This window comes from Danio aesculapii, chromosome 2 (assembly GCF_903798145.1).
Source record: "Danio aesculapii chromosome 2, fDanAes4.1, whole genome shotgun sequence".
NCBI classification, from domain to species: Eukaryota; Metazoa; Chordata; class Actinopteri; order Cypriniformes; family Danionidae; genus Danio; species Danio aesculapii.
The window spans coordinates 12,232,719-12,255,749 of NC_079436.1; the positions used below are offsets into that span (position 1 = coordinate 12,232,719).

Here is a 23,031-nt window from a genome sequence, read left to right on the forward strand (position 1 = left end):
TCAATATCTCAAGCATACAAACGTCAGACACCCACTTCAGAGCTGAGCCCAGACTAGCGAAATGATCCAAAAATGAATAGAACACAGACACACACAAAGTACAATCTGTTTATTACCCAAGGCTGAGTGTACTCTCAGCAGTCTTATCCAGTGGTGTAAAGTAACAAATTACAAACACTCAAACTACTGTAATTGAGTAGTTTTTCTTATGAATTGTAAATTACTAAGTAGTTTTAAAAATGTGTACTTTTACTTTCGCTTGAGTGCATGTTTAGTCTGGTATCAGTTATTCTACTCCACTACTTTCCTTCAACCTGCAGTCACTACTTTATTTTTTGTGTTTGGAGATTAGAAAAATCAATCCTGTGATTCCTGTCCAATCAAATCGCACCTATAAAGTAAATCACATCATAATGAACTACCTCAAGACATGGGCGATTTATAATAGCAGCAAACTGTTTGGAAGCATTAAAAGTTATGCACCTGACACTTTATCTAAACTTCATGTTAGAACTTCATAATGAAAACGATGTTTACTGTAAACGCACCACAATTATGTTGCACTGCTTGCTTCAACCTTAAATAACCATTTTGCACAATATTCCCATTTTAAATACCTCTCTTGCACAATATCCGGCACAACATAGCTCAATCTCATGTAAAAGTACTTGTATAGCCTTTCGTATGTGTATAGTAAAGTATCTTTTAGTATATGTATACCCCATGTGTCTGGACTGTGGGGGGAAACAGGAGCACCAAGAGGAAACCCACGCAAACACAGGGAGAACATGCAAATTTCACAATGAAATGCCACCTGACCCAGCCGGTACTCGAAACAGTGACCTTGTTGCTGTAAAGTCACAGTGCTAACAACTGAGATGGATTTCACCGGTTGTCTGCTCTGTTACTCCTTATCCAATGGTAGAAAACTAATACATTATATGAAAATAAAATCTATTGTGAAGTCACCTTTATTTTGGACTTGTTTTAAATCCAGTGTGACACTTTGGATGAACTGACCAGCTATGTGCCCATAACACTTTCTGCGTCCAGGAAACATTTAATAGCTGTACAGTTAAGCTGCGGTCACACTAGAGTTAGATAATGCGAAATTCTGTCATGCGGCGCTGCGAAAAGGGGCGGGATTAAACAAGATGATTAGACATTTAAAAAAACGGGCGATTGCTCTATGTTTTAAATTTCTGTCCAGAGAGGTCATGTTTTGATCCTTGATTGCTCTCACACAGTCAAGGGATGTGATTTCACAGGTCAGAGTTCACCAAGCTTGAACTTTGCACCACAGCGACCTGCGAAACTTGACACACGACCTTGCGTTTCTGGTCTGACGCATTCACGTGCGTATGAATGGAAATCTATGGGGAGTAAAGTCCAGTGTAACCACAGCTTCAAAGTGAAGTCGCCTTCATCCCAAGGGATATTGTAACACTGCACTCTTGGCAGGACTGACCACCTATACCCCCACTGCACAGTATGTTGTAGTCTGCATCCAAAAGACTATCAGTACAATCGTGCCAGTACACTCTCTTCACAGGATGACAATCAACAAGCTTATTCAATTATTATCGATTAAGAAAAATTGAGAAAAAGAGCAGACTTGGCAAGGTACTGTCTATCAATTGTTTTATTTCAGTCATTCATTCATTTTCCTTCAGCTTGGTCTCTATTTCAGAAGTCGCCACAGCTGAATGAATCGACAACTATTCCAGAATATGTTTTAAGCCACATTCATACTACAAGTGACTTGCAGCAGCAAAGCAATAAGTGACCGTTCATTTCAACGAAGAGTGAGCAACTTCCGGTGACTTCCCTCTACGCGAGCAACAGTGACCGTTGACGACCGGGTGGGCATATTGAGTGATGCGACAAAGTTAAGAATAATTCAACTTTATGCAAATGATGAGCGACTTTCTTGAGCAACAGCCAATAGGAACATCAGAAGAGCTCATGTGATCTTCTGTCAGCTCGCTCAGAGGCCGGTTGTATTCTCTGTGCTGTAAACCTTCACAGACCTGCGTTTGCAGCAAGTCACCACCCAGAGCAACAGGCAGCTACAATGTTGCTGCTAGTGTGAATAAGACATTACACAGCGAATGCCCTTCCAGCTGCAACCCAGCACTGGAAAACACCCATTCATTCACACACATACTCAAACACTATGGCCAATTTAGTTAATCCAATTCACCTATAGTGCATGTGTTTGGACTGTGGGGGAAACTGGAGCACCCGCAGAAAACCCACGCAAACAGAACATGCAAACTCTACACAGAAATGCCAACTGGCCCAGCTCGAACCAGTGACCTTGTTGATATGAGGTGACAGAGCTAACCACTGAGCTACCGTGCTGCCCTTGTTTTATTTAGTTACTTTCAAAATGAAAGGGCAGCAAGTAGCTCTCCGCCACTTTCATTCGTTTAAACGTAGCTCTCATATAAAGTAAGGTTGGAGACCCTTGATTTAGACTGTGTGTAAAACATCTAGTCATCTGCGTGTCTCTTCCTCTTATCAACTTTAAAACACACCACTTGTTCCATGTGCACGATACACTCATTAACTTTTCATGGCTTTCTCTCCAAACAGTGTATTGACAAGCCACCAGCGTGCATTTGATAGTCCTCATTAAAATTTAGTTGGAGAGCCAAAGAGTGGACCACCTATCCAGTTGCCCCAGAATGAGAGGCCACAGAATGAGGAGCTTTTAAAGTATCTCTTGTTTTCTGAATCTGCAATTCACCTCAAAGCCACATACCAAAAGAAAACAAAACAAAACATGGTTTTAAGGATTGCCGTCTTCATTCACGCTTTGTTCATTGCTGGAAAGGTCACCTCCAAGAAAGGTAGGAAAGCTTCTTATCTTGTGGGTGAACGTGCACACCTTATGAATGTTGTACCACTGTAAACACCTCAGTTCATCCGTAAGCTTGTACAGTCTTAATAAAAAAAGTTTTAGTACCAGTAATGGAACCAGTAATGCTTTCTCAGCTTCCTAATTCTGGTGATTTGGGGTGGCTTTTAATAAATGCCAGTGCCATTTTGTCTTTTCATTTTGCAGAACCTCTTAGACACAAGTATATTGAATAGTCAACATTGATTGCAGTGTCAGTTTGGATTAGTTATGTGCATTCTAATAAACTCCATTCTGAAAACTTTAAATGCAGTTTTCTCAATATTTAGATTTTTGTACACCAGATTTTCAAATAGTTGTATCTTGGCCAAGTACTGAACAATATCACAAGTACACTGAAAAAAGTGTTGCATGCAAACAATTTATTTGTGTTGAATTTAAACAAACAAATTTAATTTAATAATGTTCAACTTAATTTGTTTAAATTCAGCCCAAATAAATTGTTTACAACCACTTAACGTAAAAAAATTGAGTAAATCCAAGGAATCATCTTTGAATATTTTTTTTCAGTGTATTGAACAATATCACAGCAATCTTTACATCAATGGAAAGCTTTTTTTATTTCAGCATGTGATTGTATAAATGTGAATTAAAAAAAAAAAAGACTCTTATTATTGGTTTGTGGTCCTGGGTCACATTTTGTTTTGCACATATACAGAACCAGGGGCGTAGCAACCGGGGACAGACCATTTTAGAGACAGACCATTTAGAAACAGGTGATTAATAATTATATGAATGTAAACTTTTGGATCTCATCCAGCTGTGCCCCCACTTTTAAAATATTTACTATGCCCCTGTACACAACAGTTTAGAAATAACACCATGTAAGTACTGAGTTTAAACATGTTTTTCCACTTTTTTGAAAATAGGCTTATTTTACAAGTTCCCTAACAGTTGAGTGTTTGAATCTATGCAGCTGATCTCCCGGTTTGGCCGGAGCACTTTTAGTTTAGCTTAGCCAAAGACTATAGAATACACAAGACATGTCACTCGTATACTTTTGAATAGCGAAAAGTGTAACTGTCATGATGGTGATTGAAGCCCTGCCTTCTAGCACAGGAGCCAATTAGCGATCGCTATATGGCAAATAAAGCCCGCCTTTATTCCTTCAATCTGCAGTCACTACTTTAGTTTTTCTTGTCTATGGGTATTGGCGAAGTACAAAAATCAGTCCTGTGATTCCTGTCCAATCAAATCACACGTAGAACGTAAATTGCATTATACTGAACAACCTCAAGAGATGGGTGCTTTATAGATGCAGAAAACCATTAAAAAACAGTTAAAAGTGTTCAAGAAGATGTCCAAAATCTTTATGTGCAATGACCAAGAGACTGTTTAGATGCATGTCATTGATCAGAAGATTAAGGAGGTTTACTCTATAATCGCCAAATGGGCACTAACTAAATTATTAAGCAAATTATTTATAATACAAGTGTATCCCACTGGTCCTGTTGCACCCAACCCTGTCTGAGCTGGGATCAAACTGGCGATTCTTTGTATGGGTGTCGGTTGCTCCCACAAGGAGGCCATGGCCCCTAGCGTCTTTCGCTAGAGCACCATTAGAGGTCAGAGGAGTGAGGTTTACCTGCATAGCACTTCACTAGCTGGCCTCTGACACACAATTATAATGGTTTTATGACATTTATTATGATTATGACAAAATTATGACAAGTTATGGTGTCTGGTAATGTCATGTTGGCATAACAAAGACACTGACAAGTTATGATGTGCCTGTTTGTGTCAAGTTGTCATTACAAGGATATCTCAAACAATGTCACCCTTGCATTTAAAATGACACTTAATGACAGTTGATAGTACGCATGGTAAAATCTCATTCATAATCATTTTATGATTACAAAGATTTCTCGACAAATGTTTTTAATGCACACCCCTTCAAGTAAAGTGTCACCAAATATACTTTAAATTATGAGAAAGACATAATAGGTTTACAAAAGCAGAACTTCTTATATAGCTGAATATATGGGCCACAAATTATAACAATCATTTAAAGGGGCAGTTCACCAAAAAAAAGAAATTTACTCAGCATTTACTCACCCTCAAGAGGTTCTAAACCTGTTTGAGTTTCTTTCTTCTGTTGAACACAAAAGTAATATATTTTCAAATATTTTGAAAACCAGTAAACATTGATATCCGAAGTAGGAATAAATTGAATTCATTGGCTACCAGTTTCCAACATTCTTCAAAATATCCTAAGAGATATCTCAGTTTATCTATCTCTTTAATATAATGTTCGGGTGCTTTACTGCCCAAAACACCTGGAGTTAAGTAAAATAGCTTTTTTTTATTGGTCATTAAAATACACTATGATGACTAATTAAATGTAGCTATTTTTGTATAGGTGTCAAATGTGGAGGAATCCTCTCTGCCAGCAGTGGCAACGTGTCGAGCCCTAATTTTCCAGGCTTGTACCCTTATGACACCGAATGTACTTGGCTGATAGTGGTCTCTGAAGGCTCTTCTGTACTGTTGACTTTTCATCACTTTGAGCTGGAGTACCACACAGACTGCGCTTATGACTACATCAAGATATACAACGGCATATCTGAGGATGAAGGAAACCTCCTGGGGAAATTCTGTGGAGATGTTTCTCCTCCTCAGTTCAGCTCGTCCTGGAACGTCATGTCTATCATCTTCCATTCAGACCGCCATGTTGCACGCAAGGGTTTCTCGGTGGGATATAGGAAAGGTGAGGTGAAACTGAACTAAAGACTGAAATACTTATTCTAGGTTTCAGTAGGGATCAGTATGTAGCAAAAGACAATAATTGCCTATGTCTATGAGGCAAGGTTTTACAAAGGGATACATATTAAAATACACATCATTTCTGAAAAATAACCCAAAGCATTTCAAAAGCATAAACAAATGGGGGAAAAACATTTTGGTTTCATATATAATTGTGAAACCACAATGTTTTTGTCTTATTTATTTATGCTTTTGAATTGCTTTATGTGACCTTGATCTTTACTTCAACAACTTTTGATGCTGAAGAGTTTGAAAACGTGACTCATATTGACATTTTTAGTAATATATTGTGTGTATTGATGTTATTGAATATGGTAAAAAACCTGGCAATAAACTGCCAGTGCATTTTCAGTTTTTTACAGACTTATTTCAGTATATTTTTTAATACAATTTATCGTTTCAAACAACTAAAATGTCAATAGGTTCCTGTGGTAAACTGCAGTTGAATTTTCAACATCAGAATATTAGGTACACCTGTCCAACTGCTCGTTAATGCAAATTTCTAATCAGTCAATCACATGGCAGAATCTCAATGCATTTAGGAATGTAGACATGGTCAAGACGAATGTAGACATGGTCAAGACGATCTGCAGTTCAAACTGAGCATCAGAATGGGGAAGAAAGGGGATTTAAGTGACTTTGAATGTGGCGTGGTTGTTGGTGCCAGACGGGCTGGTCTGAGTATTTCAGAAACTGCTGATCTACCTGGATTTTCACACACAACCATCTCTAGGGTTTACAGAAAATGATCAGAAAAAGAGAAAATATCCAGTGAGCAGTGTCCAGTGTGAGAAGACCACGCTGGGTGCCACTCCTGTCAGCTAAGAACAGGAAACTGAGGCTAATTTGCACAGGCTCACCCAAATTGGACAATAGAAGATTGGAAAAACGTTGGCTGGTCTGATGAGTCTCCATTTCGGTAATGGTGTAATGGTGTGGGGATATTTTCTTTGCACACTTTGGGCCCATTAGTACCAATTGAGCATCACGTCAACACCACAGCCTACCTGAGTATTGTTGCTGACCATGTCCATCCCTTTATTACCACAGTCTACCCATCTTATGATGGCTACTTCCAGCAGGATAACACGCCATGTTACAAAGCGCGAATCATCTCAGACTGGTTTCTTGAACAGGACAATGGGTTCGCTGTATTTAAATGGCCTCCACAGTCACCACAGATCAATCCAATTGAGCACCTTTGGGATGTGGTGGAACAGGAGATTTGCATCATGAATGTGCAGCCGACAAATCTGCAGCAACTGCGTGATGCTATCATGTCAATATGAACCAAAATCTCTGAGGAATATTTCCAGTGCCTCGTTGAATCTATGCCACAAAGGATGAAGACAAAATGGGGTCCAACCCAGTACTAATAAGGTGTACCTAACAAAGTGGCTGGTGAGAGTGTATATCAAGGTCTCATGATACAATTCGTAAATGCAGACAAACTAAAAAACACATGTGAACCCCAAAATATGGAAACTGTTAATTAACAGATGTTGCATACTTTAATCAATAACTTTAATAACATTTTTTATACAAAATATATACACATTACTAGTTTTGTTCTAAATGAAAATCTGTTTTTAATTGGATTCCTTTGAACTTATAAAAAAATGTCTGATTTCATCAATAAAAATAATTTCAAGATACCGTAAAATGTATACATTTATTCTACTATATATTTAATGATGAAATTCTGATGATAGCCGCAGTTTTCACTGTAAATTCTATGGATTTACAGTGAACACGACTCCTCAAAAAAGCACAAATATTTAAAACCTTAATTAATTCAGTACAACAAATAATACTGTAGAATATTTCCAAACATGTACATTCATACTTGCATAAATGTGATAAAAATAAACTGTAGATCAATATATCCTCTTTTCAAGAAGATTTGATGATGATGAAAAGTGTTTGTCACATACATTTTTACATGCAGTGAAATTGGTGTGTGTGAGAGATGAGGGGGAAAAAGCCCTAGCACAAGCACATAAACACATAGACATAACATCGCAACAGGGGATGTGGAAATAGTACGATTATGGCGGCAGCCATCCGGTCCTGCAGCCAGGGGGCGCTGGTCGCAGACCCGCCTACCCACACCGGTGGGTGAAAGCACACGAAGGCATGAAATGTGGGGGTTAGGCAGTTATTGTCAAACTGTAGCTGTGTATGTGAGTCTGTGTAAGCCTATAGAGTCTCACAGGTGTCTTTGTAACAGAGAGCAGGAGTTATGAGCATCTCTGAGAAACCAAAGCCATCTGACAGGAGAGTCACAGGGAAGCCGAAAGAGAAGATAAGGTTTTTCAATTTGGATCCATATCTGCCAATTTCACAGATATCTAATGTTCGTCACTGGTCTCCAGGTCTGACCAAATCACGTTGCAACGCCGCTAGTTTCTCCCCGGTGTTCTCCAATTTGCGGTCTACTGCCACTGTCTGAGTACCAACAACACTGCTCACTACTGTTTTAATCCAGCCGGCCAGCTTGGTGGGGTTTTGAGTCACACTGACCGCTTTCATCAATCGTCGATACCCCAGGGCCCCACCTAAGCCCATCAGCAGAAACTCTGTTATCAAAGTTTCGAATAGATAGATATCTTTAAAATCCTCCGGGGACAGAGTGGCCAGTCACACGACGCACCACTTCTCCGACCTGTCATGCATCCAGCTGCGAACGTCTCCGGAGGACACTTGGGTTCCCCCGAACCCAAACTTCTCGTCGAAAAGATGTTAATCAAATCCATAATTCCTTATTTGTTTGGAGAGCAGGGCAAGGATCGAGAGCCTCAGAGATAGAAAAAGATGAGATAAGAGGAGTCAGCCAGGAAAGATATGGGAGGGAGAGGAAAAAAGTGTGACCCCCTTCCCCGAGAGCCAAAGAGAGAATTTGATATAAATTTACTGACTTTAAAATGATTAAATTGGTTGTCTACTTGTAGTTTTTTGATTCATGCATGTTCATATTCAAAAACATTGTTTGTTTTAGTAGAAACCACCATCTTAATATATTATAGCTTTCATGTGTATGTAAAAAAAAAACTCTTTTTAAATCAGATATGTGTGGTGGAGTTTTGACCGGTCTTTCGGGGGTCATCGCAAGCCCAGGTTATCCACAAGACTACAGCAACAATGCAGAGTGCTCCTGGACTGTACACGTGTCCAATCAGAGTCTGGTCAGCCTGGTGTTTCTCGACTTCCAGTTGGAAAACAACGAGGGCTGCAACTTTGATTATGTGGCTCTTTTCGATGGCCCCACCGTTAAACACCATCACCTGGGTAATTACTGCGGCAACGAGCAACCTCCCAACACCATCACCACATCAAACCAACTGCTGGTGGTCTTCAAATCGGATTTCAACATCGGAGGGAGAGGTTTCAAAGCCTATTACTTCTCAGGTGAGACCCACACTGCCATACAAATAACGGCTGTTATTTTTATGGTAAAAATGCTACAACGAAAATCTTTTATCTGGTAAACAGTAAGTATAGCAAACAAAAGATTGCAGTGGCCCGTAAACCACAGATCAGATATTCCGGTCAGATTTCAGAACACTCGCTTCTCTGTCAAATAATAAAAAAAATTAAACAATGACAAAAACATGTGAATCGTTTGGCAAACACCCATACCTAACTGTGATAAGAGAAACTACCCACATAGCAACATTTTTCTGGCCCAGATCTGGCCCACACAGTCAGCTTTTGCTTGGCTCACATGCCGCAGTGAAAGGGCCAAACATGAACCATATCTAGGCCAAGTTAATAACCCATAACTGGGCCTGAATTGGGCCAGATGTGTTGGTGTGTCATGACTGCAATGTAATTGATAAACCCATGAAGTATTTGGCTTTAGGCGTGCTATGGGCATGCTTTTTCTTAAAGCGACCTGATTGGTAGAATTTTTCCTTTCTCAAAAATAATTCAAATGTATTTTAAAAGTGGGTCAAGATAGGCCAAACTTACGTGGCCCACATATAAATTTTTAACATCTGGTCCAAATACTTCATTTGATTTCTGGCCCAAGTCTTGTGGGCTGATGGTGCCACCTCTGTTTGTGGAAAAGCTATTAGTGATGAGCTTTGGTTTATCAAATGACTTTCTTACTCCCGCATGCTTTTGTTTTTGTCTGTGTAATAAACATTGTAATAAAATGTAAAATTGACAAAAAAAAAAAAAATAATTATACACCAGTGTTTCTCAACCACGTTCCTGGAGGACCACCAACACTGCATGTTTTGGATGTCTCCTTTGTCTGTAACACATATTACAGGTCTTTCAGTCTCTACTAATGAGCTGATGATCTGAATCAGGTGTGTTTGGTGAAGGAGACATAGAAAATGTGCCAAGTCCTCCAGGAACGTGATTAAGAAATACTTATACACCAAAGTTTTGAAGTAGTAAAATCTACACACCTTTGTTACACAGACAAACGCACAACCATAAGCATGTGGAAATGAGAAAGTCATATGATGAAACAATGCTCATCATAAACAAATTTTCCCACAAGCAGAGACATACAGTACTAAAAATTCAGAAGATGCTCAGTGTCGTTCACACAACTATTAAACACCATCATGGTAACACTTATAAAAATAATGCAATTAACATTATTTATCAAAGTTAGATGTACCATAATACTATAATGTACAGTATAATTCATTCATTTTCCTTCAGTTTAGTCCCTTATTTATCAGGGGTTGGCACAGTGAAATGAACCACCAACTATGCATATGTTTTATCCAGCGAATGCCCTTCCAGCAACAACCCAGTACTGGGAAACACCCATACACTCTCACATTCACACACATACACTACGGCCAATTTAGTTTATTCAATTTACCTATAGCACATGTCTTTGGACTGTGGGGGAAAACTGGAGCACCCGGAGGAAACTCACCCGAACACAGGGCGAACATGCAAACTCCACACAGAAATACCATCTGGCTCAGTTGGGACCAGCGACCTTCTTGCTGAGGCAACAGTGCTTACCACTGAGCCTACAGTATAATTGATAAGAAAAAAAAACTAAAAAGAACAATAATGTTGTCCAAAAAAAATCATGTCATACAGCATAAAAAGTGTGATGCAAGGAATTCTGGGAAAGTCTTTGGTTTATTGTTTATGGTTATTCATCGTATATTGTATATTAAGGGAAATTACCAGGTTACAGATTTTTACTGTAGCATTTGAACCATTTTTTAACCATTGAAATCACAAAGTGTTAATGTTTGTACTTCAAAACATTGGTGCATTAACTCTATAAATGAATAAAAAAAGCATTTTACTGTAAAAAAATTTTTACAGTTTCTATTATATTTTAACTTTAAAATTCTGACATTTTAAATGTAAATTTCACAGATTGTTTTAGAGAATAAATAATATTAATAATAATAATAATAATAATAATAAAATATATATGATAATAAAATTGTACATTCATGACATAGAGTATTTATACTGTAGATAAATTAAAGTCACAGTAGCAGAATAAAAAATAAATCACAACCAGAAAATTGACAAACATCATAAAAGAATAAGCATATTGCACAGTACCAAGGTGATTTGAATTAAACAGTCTTGTGTATAATGCATATAACTGTATATAATGTCTAACTGATATAGCAGCATAAATCAAAAGGTCACACTTTGCAATAAGGTTTAATTAGTTAATGATAGTTAATGTACTTACTAAAAAGAACTAAAAATAAACTACTTGTACATCATTTATTAATCAGTTCAACATTTACTAATGCATTATTAAAATCCAAAGTCGTGCTTCTTAACCTTAGTTAATGCGAATGAGATAACAAGAACTATGAATGACTTGCTTTTCATTAATTAACGTTGACAAAAATGAATAAATACTGTAATAAATGTGTTGTTCACTGTTTTTTGATGTTAGTTAAAGTACTAGCTAAAGGAACTTTACTGTAAAGTGTTACCAAATAAGTTTTGTTTTAACATCGGTCTGACATCCGAAAGAACACTTTGTGATTAAGTATGTGTTATGGTCATAAAAAAGTAACATTATTAAAATACATCAAGTCATAATTACAAAGTATTTATATGAGTCGGGATTCGAACTCGGGCCATTTGCAGCACTTATTCTGTGCACTTGCTTTTCATTAATTAAGGTTAACAAAGATGGATACTGTAATAAATATTGTTCATTGTTTGTTAATATTAGTAAACTCATAAACTAGCATTAACTAATGGAACTTTATTGTAGAGTGTTACCAAATAAGTTGTATTAAGTAAATTTCACAGTGCCATAGTAATATGTATAATTAAACAGTCCAGTGTACAGTATAATAAAACAAATTCATACAACAGCATGAATAAAAAAAGCTTTAGAATTTAAATGTATACTACACGCACTGTAAAAAATGCAGGGTTTCACACAATTCATTCATGTTGTCCCAACACAAATTGATTAACTTAACACTTTTAACAACACTTTCTTAACACATTTATTTATATATATATATATATATATATATATATATATATATATATATATATATATATATATATATATATATATATATATATATATATATATATATATATTTATTATTATTATTATTATTATACATGCATATTTAAAAGGGATAGATCACCCAAATATGCTCCAGTTGTTCAAAACCTGTTTGAGTTTTGAACTATCCCTTTAAATATTGTCAGAAAGTGTAAAATCCATTGAACATTGATGATTTCAAGTCTCTGTGTTGCTGTTTTTAAAGGAGAGTGCCAGCAGTTTCTCAAAGACATCAGTGGGAACTTTACTAGCCCTCACTATCCAAACATCTACCCCAACAACATCAACTGTCACTGGACCATCACTCTAGCAGCCGGCTACAGGGTCAAGCTATTTTTCCCCTTTCTGGAGCTTGAGGATCGGAACAGCCTGACCAGCATGTGTGACTATGACTCGGTGGCCGTGTATGATGGAGACAGCGAGGCAGACAGTGTGTTGGGTCAGTGGTGCGGCAGTGAACAGCCTCCATCTTTGACCTCCAAGGGAAATAAACTATTGGTCGTTCTCAACACTGACCGGAACTACGCTTTTAAGGGCTTCACGGCTTCCTATTTAGGGGGTGAGTGCATATTTATCACATTTTTTTGAAAGTATTTTATACTGAGTTTGTTTTGTTTTTAATCAAGAATGATTTTTAGGATCCAAGTGATACTGTTTTTGTTGTTTCAATGCTAATGAATCAACAGTGCAACCACATTTCTAGGAGATGAGTCTTTGTTTACTGTTTAAATCCAGGTTATGGTCATATGTTTAACTGAACAAACTCAAACAGGTTTGAAACAACGGAATGACTAGTAAATGATGTCAGATTTTTCATTTTTGTGTGAACTGTCCCTTTAAATAGCACAAATACACAATGCAATGATGCTCTGAAAACCGAATGAGCACTGTTCTACGCCCCCACACACTGTACGCACATAAGTACGTCCAACAGATCGCACTGTTGTCCTTCTTTTCTTTCTCATTCTTTTATATCCTGTTTTAACTCATTTTAATCTGTTTTAATCATTTTATTCTTTGTTGTTTAGATTTTTTTATACTTGTTTCTTTTGTTCCTGAATAAACTTTAAATTAGCATTGTTTATAAAATGTGCTTTATAAATAAACTTGCATTGCCTTGTTAATACTATATACTATATTTCAATAATTAGCACAATTATTACTTTAATTAAAAAGCCATAAGTGATGCTTTGACAAAAATGCATTGTTTAAATGACTTAATGTGCTTGTATTTCAGATTTGCGCATTATTAAACTTAAAATGATAGTTCACTCACAAATAAACATTTTCTCATTATTTACTCAAGTAGCCCTGTGTGAAAGAGTGTTTGCCCCTAGACCTAATAACATGTTGGGCCGCACTTAGCAGCAATAACTGAAATCTGGAGTTTGTTACAATGCTGTGGATGATTTTTTGCCCACTCGTCTTTGCAGAATTATTGTAATTAAGCCACATTGGAGGGTTTTTGAGCATGAACCAACTTTTTAATGTCAGGCGACAGCATCTCAATTAGATTCAGGTCAGGACTTTGACTAGGCCACTCCAAAGGCTTCATTTTGTTTTTCTTTAGCCATTAAGAAGTGGACTTGCTGGTGTGCTTTGGATCATTGTCCAGTTGCAGAACTTCAGCTTGTAGTCACTACGATGGCCTAACATTCTCCTTCAGGATATTTTATTAACACAGATGAATTCTGTAAAAATCCTCCAATGTGGCTGAATTACAATAATTGTGCAAAGATGAGTGGGCCAAAATTCCTCCACAGCACTATCACAGACTCGCTGCAAGTTATCAAAAATGATTGATTGCAGTTGTTGCTGCTAAGGGTGACTTAAAGAGAAGTCTTAGGACTTAAAGCTACATTAGAAGGACTTAAAGCTACATTAGTATGTTTAGACCCACCAGTGCTTAAAAATAAAACTGCATTCATCTTGAATATTTTAAATAAATAAATATTAAACTAAATAAAAGCTTGCTTGTTAGTTTGTTATTACAACTGGTGATTCATGTCATTTTAAGCGTCATTTGACTCACGCCTTTGTCATTTTAAATTGTTCATGCTCCGTCAAGCTACAACCAGAGCTATTTTTTGCTGTTAATATGAGATGTTACACATTGATAATTATTTAAAATTACACAATGCAGCTTTAACGGAGATACAACTCAGAAACTATGTTTAGTGACACCGGTGGCTGATAAGTGAACTGCAGCCATCAAATTCAAAGCCCCATTATAAAAACAGACAGTTTGAGATTGTAGACTATATACAGTGAATCTGGCTATTCGGGACATTTGTTATCTGTATAAATCCTTTTCTTGGCATGACACAATGACAATGCTGTACAAAATGACACTTTTGGCATTATTCTAAACATTCAAAGAACAGAAGCAAGGCTTTCTTGAATGTTTTGTGTAAAAACAACATATCCTTTTAATTATCCAAGCAAAAACAGATATCCAAGCCAGATTCTTCACATAAAAAAATCAGTTTATGGCCTTTTACAAATGGAAATCACCTTTTCATTTGGTAGTGCATTTGCATGTTCCCAACAATATATTGTACCAAAAGTCCTAAAGCAACAGATAAACTTCACACACAAAATTAAATATAAAGACATTAAAACTCAGCTGGGGAAGCTGATATTTTTGCTGTTGTCTTTATGTGCTGCAGTGGTGCCAGTCAATATAAGCTGCACCAGGACGGAGTTTCAGATTCAGATCTCCAGACAGGCTTTACCTCAGCTGGAACGTGAAAACATTTACCTGGGGAATCCATCCTGCTCGGCCCAACTCACAGAAACATCCTACAAAATTCTAGGCCGCTTTGTCAACTGTGGAACTGCCGCACAGGTATACAAGATACAAAAATATGTCCATTAAATGTGCTGTAATTCACTACACCCCTACTACCCCAAACCTTTCTCAGCAACTTAAAAGGAATAGTTTACTCAAAAATCTGATGTAAAAATAACCCATACGCTGCCAGTGGGTTAATGCTTGTCTTATGAAGCACACTGATGACATGTACATATACATGAATGTTTCAACTGTTTAAAATTACTGAGTTCTGGCAGCAGCCAAATAGTGTGTTCTTGTCAGCTTCTTGATTAAACTCTGACTTGACGTTTGACGCATGATGAAATAAATATTCACAGCAGAAGTCCTGAAGCATATAATGTTACCACTTTATCCAAATTCCAGCACCAACTTCAAAAAATAATAGGTGTAAAACGGTAAAAAAGTTTCATATGAACTTGTCGACTAATGAGATTGCAACTTTTGTTCACAAGTCTCGAGCTGCTGAAATTACAGAAAACATGACCCGCTGAAGCACAAAACAGGCTAGATGAGCACATTTTCTTAACTATGAAAACAAAATTGTCAACAAGAGGAGGTTAAATTGCAGATGTTTCATTTTACTTCATCTCTGTTCACAGCTTGTAAGTTCATTAACTGCCATCCAACATCAGAGAGTGTTATTTCATGTTCACTCTGCTCATCAGTAGTAAAAAAATAATGCCTTTTTTGTATGAATGTTGAGAAAATACTCAACAGAATTACGAGAATATAACATTGAGCAAAAAATCCCGGTGTCTGAAGTGGAATATACTGTATAATCATTGGATTTGCTTTTCTGTCTTGAGCTTTTAGCAGTGACATTTAGAGTACACTGAACTGAACACTGTTAAAACATGACTGAAGCAGTTTCAGTTTACTAGAACTTCTGTGTTAAGCTGCTTTGACAATTTGCATTGTAAAAGCACTATAGAAATAAAGATTAACTGAATTGAATGCAACATTACACAGTAATGCAAAGCCAACTAGCTTTCATGTTTGTCATTGTAATCCACCAGAGGCATATGGGTTAGTTTTACAGCAAAATGGGCTATATGCACACAAACTTTTAATTTTCAGCTAGGCAGCCCAAGGGCTCTGGTTACTGTTTTCCCATTACAAAATTGTCACGTTTAAGCCCTTATTTCTTAAAAAATCAGCGATCTTCACTGCCTGTTAAATATACAATACAAAGTGGGTATCAGGTCAAACAATAAGCACTTCATTAAATTGCATTTCCCCCCGCCATGTCTTTAATATGAGTTTATTTTACCTCAGTATTTTTAATGGAATTTCTGCGCTAGCCTGTTTGTGGCTTGTCAGAATGCTTAAGTCTATTTAACTGAATGTATTGTAATTACATTACAACATGGATGCTGTAAAAACAACCTTGTGAAATTTAAAATAGTCACATTAAGCTTTCACCGGAAGTTTATTGTTGGCTTTAAAACTCTAGCTGTGGCCACTACCAACATTTTTAGGCTTTGATCACACTGTGAGGCTTATTGCTCAAATTTGATTTTTTTCTAACATGATTTTTTGCATAGCTGTTGTTATAAATGTGGCCAATTTTAGATTTCCAATGTGAACAGATCATGGTCCTAAACTGACTTGGATGCGCAAAAGTACAAAAAAAAAAAAGCCTAATTATGAACACAATCTGTTTACTGTATAAAGTAAATAAAGCACATTGTTGGATTGTTTAATATGATTATTTCACAGACAACGGTTGCGTTTTCTATTAACTGGAAATGGTTGTTTTGCTAGTATTAATGTGCTTTTCAGTGTTCGAAACCTAAAATACATGTTTTGTGATGGAAAACACTGATAATTTGTCATTTCTGACAAAGCTGTGGGCATCTCTGACCACAGATGTAATGAACTCATCAAGGGTTAATGAGCAGCCGCAGACTGAACTGTGAAGGCAGAGCTCACGCCTGGTTCATCTGTTGATGACATTTATATCGTTTGCAGAGTCTGATAACCTAGCCTGCTGTTAATTCCCTTTAAATGGTTATAAACAACACAGGCTGTATCCAGTCAAAATTAAAAAGTGAAATTAAAATTGGCATACTGAAGGATTTCATCCTTAAAAGCATTAACCTGTTGCATTTGGTTTTGTTAATGTATTAATTAAGTGAAATATAGCTATTTCATATAGGCCCATGTATACTATTCTTTTTCTGAAATTTCATTATGGTGGTATTTTTAATGAACAATCCTTTTTGGTGGGGGGAGGGTTACAGGTTAATGGTCAATGTTTGGTTAATGAGCGCCAGTAGTCATTCAACAAAATATTAAAAATTAACGACCTTACATTTTGGGGTATTGTAAGTATTTGCCTGGTGCGGTGTGCTATTTTGCTTTACCACTGGGAAGTAGAGGATGTTTATAATGACGCATGTTGATCAGAAAATAAGTAAGTCACATGAATTCATATAAAACCCATTTACAGTCAAGTCGGACTGCAAAACCACATGTTAATACCACATATGAAAGGAACTCTGTTCCTCTGAAAGAAAAAGTCATATACTGTACACAGAGAATCACTTGAGGGTTAGTAAATAATGGGGTCAATTACATTTTTGGGTAAACTATCCCTTTAGTTTAAGAAGTTGTTTAATCCAGTGGTAGTAAGCAAATGTCAAAACAGCAGCTTTAAGACTAAATACTAAAACTGAATTTGTCATCTCATATCCTGTGTTGCAGAAACGTCAAAACATCACCATGCTGGTGAACTCGCTGTACATTGACGTTTCTGATGGTCCACATCAGAACATTCAGGAGTACGAGGTGCAGTGTGACGCCCAGAGGAAGGTGGCCATGATCAACATCATCTCGGCTGAAGAGCGAAACCGGCTCAATGAACTTGCCCGTCTGGCCGAGCAATCGAACAACAAAAGCATCAGTAAAAAAAGCGAACCACACGAGACGAGCGACATCATCTTCATCAGCATCTGTGTTCTGGCCGTCATCCTCATGCTAATTGCTATTGTGTGGCTGGTGCTCTTATAGGCACAATCTAAAATATCAGTGAAAACCAGGCACAGTGTACAGTATTAATATTAATATCCTCTAACTTGAATTTTTTTTAAACTGAGTTTGTCATTTTCTGTCTAGGATTGGGTTTAGGGTTAATGTAAATGTCTGTATAAATGAATGGACAATGTACTTTTTCTGTGACTGATTATACACTCACCGGCCACTTTATTAACTTTTTTCATTCTCATTAACGCAAATTTCTAATCGGGCAATCACATGGCAGCAACTCAATGCATTTAGGAATGTAGACATGGTCAAGACGATCTGCTGCAGTTCAAACTGAGCATCAGAATGGGAAAGAAAGAGGATTTAAGTGACTTTGAATGTGGCATGGTTGTTGGTGCCAGAGCCAGAGGGGCTGGTCTGAGTGTTTCAGAAACTGCTGATCTATTGGGATTTTCGCACACAACCATCTCTAGGGTTTACAGAGAATAATCCAGTGTGCGGCAGTTCTGTGGGCACAAATGCCTTGTTGATGCCAGAGGTCAGAAGAGAACAGCCAGACTGGTTCCAGCTGATAGAAAGGCAACAGTAACTTAAATACATGACAATGAGTTCACAGTACTTAAATGGCCTCCACAGTCACCAGAACTCAATCCAATAGAGCCATCATGTCAGTATGGACCAAAATCTCTTGAGGAATATTTCTAGTACCTAGTACCTATATTTCTAGTTGAATCTATGCCACGAAGGATTAAGGCAGTTCTGAAGGCAAAACGGGGTTCAACCCGGTTCTAGTAAGGTGCACCTAATAAAGTGGCCGGTGAGTGTAGAAGGACTTGATACAGTAGTTCTCTTTTTGTAAATGCTTTTATGTAGCGTTTAATAGGAAGGTTTTATTTCCATAAAATGTAAAAGAATGTAAAAAAAAAACTAAACTTGAGTAAAAAAAAGTCAATGAGCAGCCTAATGCATACTTCTGCAAGTAAAAAAAAAAATTATAATAAATATATTTTTTAAATGATAAAATTTTTTTTAAAAGTGTACTGAGTGTCTGACTTTTTCATGGTTTCTTTTTATAACTCTTCACAAATACATTAACAGGCAATTTGCCATCTTTAACCTGAACTCTCAACTCTGGCTTGTGTTTGAGAGCAAAGACAAGAGCCCTCACAGTTCTTCTGTATGCACCACTAACAAGCCGAGAGCTTTGGTGGAAAACCTCCCTCTCGATGTTCTCCACCAGTCCATGATCCACCTGCAAAATGTTAAAAACTATATATAAATAATAAGGTATACACAATGTCTTTCATGGTTTTTCTTCTTTTATAAAATCTTTCTAACTAAACAAAAGCACACAATGTCATTTATGGTTGAAAAAGTGTAATGTTTAGTTAAGATTGCTACCTTCAGTTCAATGCCTTCGGAGAGCAGTTTCTTTGCGTTGCTTCTTAAACTTTCTGTCTGTTTATCGCAGCGTACTTCTATAGAAGGTTTGTTTGCATGCTCCTCGATGAAGGTCCTCCAGTGTTTATAAACCTCCCTTGCAAGAGACTTGATTTCAGGATCATCTGATTGCTTGCGTAGGTTGTTCACGGTGTGTCCTGAAGAGATGGAAATTTAGGAATTTAAAATTGGCTCACTTGGGAATCAGAGTTGGATATAACGCATTACAGAAATCTAATTCCATTTTCTGGCAATGCAGTAATAAAATAAAGTTTTATTTTATATTAGTGTAATTTGATTACAATTACTAAAAGTAGGGCTGGGCAATTCATCGAAAAGTAATCAAAATCAACATTCAGAACCTATAATCGATCTAATTTTTCCCAGGTCAATTACTTTCCCTACCTTGTGAGGAGTCACATGATCCTGCTCTATTAAGGCTCATTTATACGCATTATATTATGATTTCTGCTTATTATATTATTCTGATATTATACTTCTGCCAAGAACACGTGTCCGGCGTAGCCTTCGCCTACCTGTACACCTCTCAAAAAAATGTAACTACACATCACAACGACGTGTAGCACAATCTTTGTGATTGGTCGGTTTGGTAGTGGTGACAAGGGTGAGCAGTGCGGAGAGCCGCATTTAGGCAATGTGTGCTTTAATTTTAGTTGTTCAGTGTTGCTGTTCAATAAAGAATCATTGATAGTAGATAGTGTGTGTTTACTTCAATTATTTTTAAATCAAGTAATGCTCATTCAAAATCTCTAAATGTAGTATGTGAGCATATTTACTGTACAAAACTTGTCAGTGAATCATGAGGGCAAAAACATAAAATAAATAAATAAAATATTCATTCATTAATTGTAATCGAGTTAAAATGTTCAATTAATCGAGATTTTGATTTTAGGCCAAATCGCCCAGCCCTAACTAAAAGTCAGCATAACTGCTTTACAAACTAAACGTTGAGAAAAAATAAATAATTATTGGCCTTTTAAATTTTAATTAAAACACCTTTTTAAATGACTGCAGCATAGGTTAGTGAGCATGTGGTTAAATGTGCATCAAAACTGCATCAAAATCATTTCTTAATGCCAACAATGCTCTCCTCTCACTGTAAATTGCAGTTAAGTCACTATCTACAAATACACTAAGCACAGCAAACAATGTTGTGTATAAAAGACTGTATATTACATTTAAATATATATTTTTCAATTCGAGGCAGGTTCATTCTAACAATTTCAGAAATTAATTATATCTTTTAGATTTGGAAGTTTGCAAGTTGCTGTTTTTAAAACTTCTCCAACATTAAATTACTGAATGAACTACAATTTTGACTTTGAGGAAGGTCAAACCTACTTCAAAGTAGTCACCTAATATCCTGATTATGATAATCATAACAATATAGTAACTTTTCTGTAAATTCAATCAGTTAATAGTTTAAAAGGTTCCTACATGGAGAATTATGAAGTAGCACCTCTATCAAACCTTATACTGTCTCTGACTTTTGACAAATCAGGCAGGCAGTCATGGCTACTGATAGACCCCAAGTGATGCTCAAGCACTGGTGATGTATTTAATTACATTTTATGTTAGCTTTTTAAAATAATATAATATTTTACTTGATAAGATTACAGATGTAATCAAAATGGGTAGCAAAAAGATTGTGATTGGGATACCAGCTCCACCTCATGTGAGCAATTGCAGTGTTATGGATGGGATATTTTCAAAAACATTGCCTGGTCTGATAAGTCTCGATTTCTGCTGCGACATTCAGCTGGTAGCGTCAGAATTTGGCATCAACAACATGAAAGCATGAATCCATCCTGCTTTGTCTCAACAGTTCAGGCTGGTGGAGGTGGTGTAATGGTGTGGGGGATATTTTCTTGGCACATTTTTGGCCTAATAGTACCAATTGAGCATGAATACTACCTGAGTATTGTTGCTGACCATGTCCATCTCTTTATGACCACAGTGTACCCATCTTCTAATGGCTACTTCCAGCAGGATAACGCGCCATGTCATAAAGCGCAGACTGATTTCTTGAACATGTCAATGAGTTCACTGTACTCAAATGGCCTCCACAGTCACCAGAACTCAATCTAATAAAGCACCTTTAGGATGTGTTGAAACAGGAGGTTCGCACCATGGATGTGCAGCCGACAAATCTGCAGCAACTGCGTGATGCTATCATGCCAATATGGAGCAAAATCTCAGGAACATTTCCAGTACCTTGTTGAATCTATGCCACGAACGTTTATAGCAGTTCTTAAGGCAAAAGGGGGTTCAACCCGGTACTAGTAAGGTGTACCTAATAAAGTGGCCAGTGAGTGTATGTTTTAACAGTATTTTTAAAAATTTCTTTATATTTTTCAAAACAACAAACCACAAAGTTAAGGGATTGGAAACATATGAATATGTAAACAAACGTGCCTTATATTTTAAATGAGATAAATAAACATGTTATGGATGTGACCAAAAAACGTATGTGAGTTTACAGTACACAACATATTTGTAGAAATTCTGTGAATTAAATCGCACAGCCCCCCAAAAATTACACTAATCCAAATTAAAGGGCAACAGTCGGATAACTATAGAATATTAAAAGTGTAGTAAATATTTCAAACTGTTGCCTTTCATCATCACTATTTATGTTTGTTTTCCTTCAGAATAGGTTGCTACAAAACCATGAGCCAGGGACGCTTCTGGTGTTTGTTTATTTATTTATTTATTTATTTATTTATTTACTTACTTACCAATTCTAGTAGACTTCAGCACTTCTCTGGAGGGCACTTTCTTGTCCAGCTCCTTCAAGGCTTCTATCATGTTCTCTTTAGGTTGACCAGGCAGTTCCAGGATTGACTTGTACCTTTCAATGTCCTCAATTACGACGACTCTCTGGAACAAATACAAATGTCGAACGTTACATGAATAAAACCTCACCTGATGGACAATGATGGGCAGAGAGAAATTACTCACCCGAAGCGACTCTAACGTTGCTTGTTTGTAGTTCCTCTCATGTTTTGGTTCCTGTTTCATCACGTCATCCTTTGGCAACCGAACAACGAATTTATCCATTATTTAAAGCCTGTATGAAAAGTTCTTAATAGTTTTTTAACAACGCTTTACTAACGCTTATGTTTACCGTCCTTCATTCTACATCTGTGTAAAGCTACGGGATACTTAGACAGGAAAAGCGCGCGTTCAAAGTAAAATCGTTTCAAAATAAAAGCCTTCTAAAGTGGACTCAAGACACCCTAAAAGATGACAAATGGTAACCTACTAAAACAGTTGCAAGTTTATCTAAAAAGGGATGCTTAAATTTACTTACTTGCAAATACACAATGTTCCGCGTTAAAACAGAAATGTTACATTCGAATGGAAAGGGAACCACGTTTTTGTTTGTTTTAATATTTTTATTTTGCAGCAATCTTTTGTACTTGATGTGTCAGTTTAGTAAATTAAACTGAATTTAATTTATATTTTTATTTAGAAAATGCATTATTTTGTTTTTTTTATTTTTATTTTACAAAA

The 23,031-nt window shown here is 36.7% G+C and overlaps 2 protein-coding genes across 2 annotated transcripts; one reads left to right on the plus strand and one right to left on the minus strand.

Annotated features, from left to right (window-relative positions):
- Positions 1 to 2,788: 2,788 nt before the first annotated feature.
- cdcp2 (CUB domain containing protein 2) lies at positions 2,789 to 18,081 on the plus strand. Its single transcript, XM_056472957.1, has 6 exons — positions 2,789 to 2,855; positions 5,283 to 5,630; positions 8,753 to 9,094; positions 12,439 to 12,792; positions 14,903 to 15,081; positions 17,776 to 18,081. The coding sequence occupies exons 1-6, from the start codon at positions 2,789 to 2,791 to the stop codon at positions 18,079 to 18,081; spliced, it is 1,596 nt and encodes a 531-aa protein (XP_056328932.1).
- On the minus strand, positions 15,261 to 22,672 carry tceanc2 (transcription elongation factor A (SII) N-terminal and central domain containing 2). Its single transcript, XM_056472968.1, has 4 exons — positions 22,477 to 22,672; positions 22,254 to 22,395; positions 19,456 to 19,652; positions 15,261 to 19,306 (listed from the first exon to the last, which is right to left on the minus strand). The coding sequence occupies exons 1-4, from the start codon at positions 22,573 to 22,575 to the stop codon at positions 19,112 to 19,114; spliced, it is 633 nt and encodes a 210-aa protein (XP_056328943.1). The 5' UTR covers positions 22,576 to 22,672; the 3' UTR covers positions 15,261 to 19,111.
- Positions 22,673 to 23,031: the final 359 nt, after the last annotated feature.

Coding starts and splice junctions, on each gene's coding strand:
- cdcp2 (XM_056472957.1), top strand. CDS start 2,789: ATGGTTTTAAGGATTGCCGTCTTCATTCACGCTTTGTTCATTGCTGGA. Junction 9,095..12,438: donor CAAAGCCTATTACTTCTCAG/GTGAGACCCACA, acceptor CTGTTTTTAAAG/GAGAGTGCCAGCAGTTTCTC. Junction 15,082..17,775: donor ACTGTGGAACTGCCGCACAG/GTATACAAGATA, acceptor CCTGTGTTGCAG/AAACGTCAAAACATCACCAT.
- tceanc2 (XM_056472968.1), bottom strand. CDS start 22,575: ATGGATAAATTCGTTGTTCGGTTGCCAAAGGATGACGTGATGAAACAG. Junction 19,653..22,253: donor GCTGAAGTCTACTAGAATTG/GTAAGTAAGTAA, acceptor CCATCTCTTCAG/GACACACCGTGAACAACCTA. Junction 19,307..19,455: donor CCGAAGGCATTGAACTGAAG/GTAGCAATCTTA, acceptor AACATTTTGCAG/GTGGATCATGGACTGGTGGA.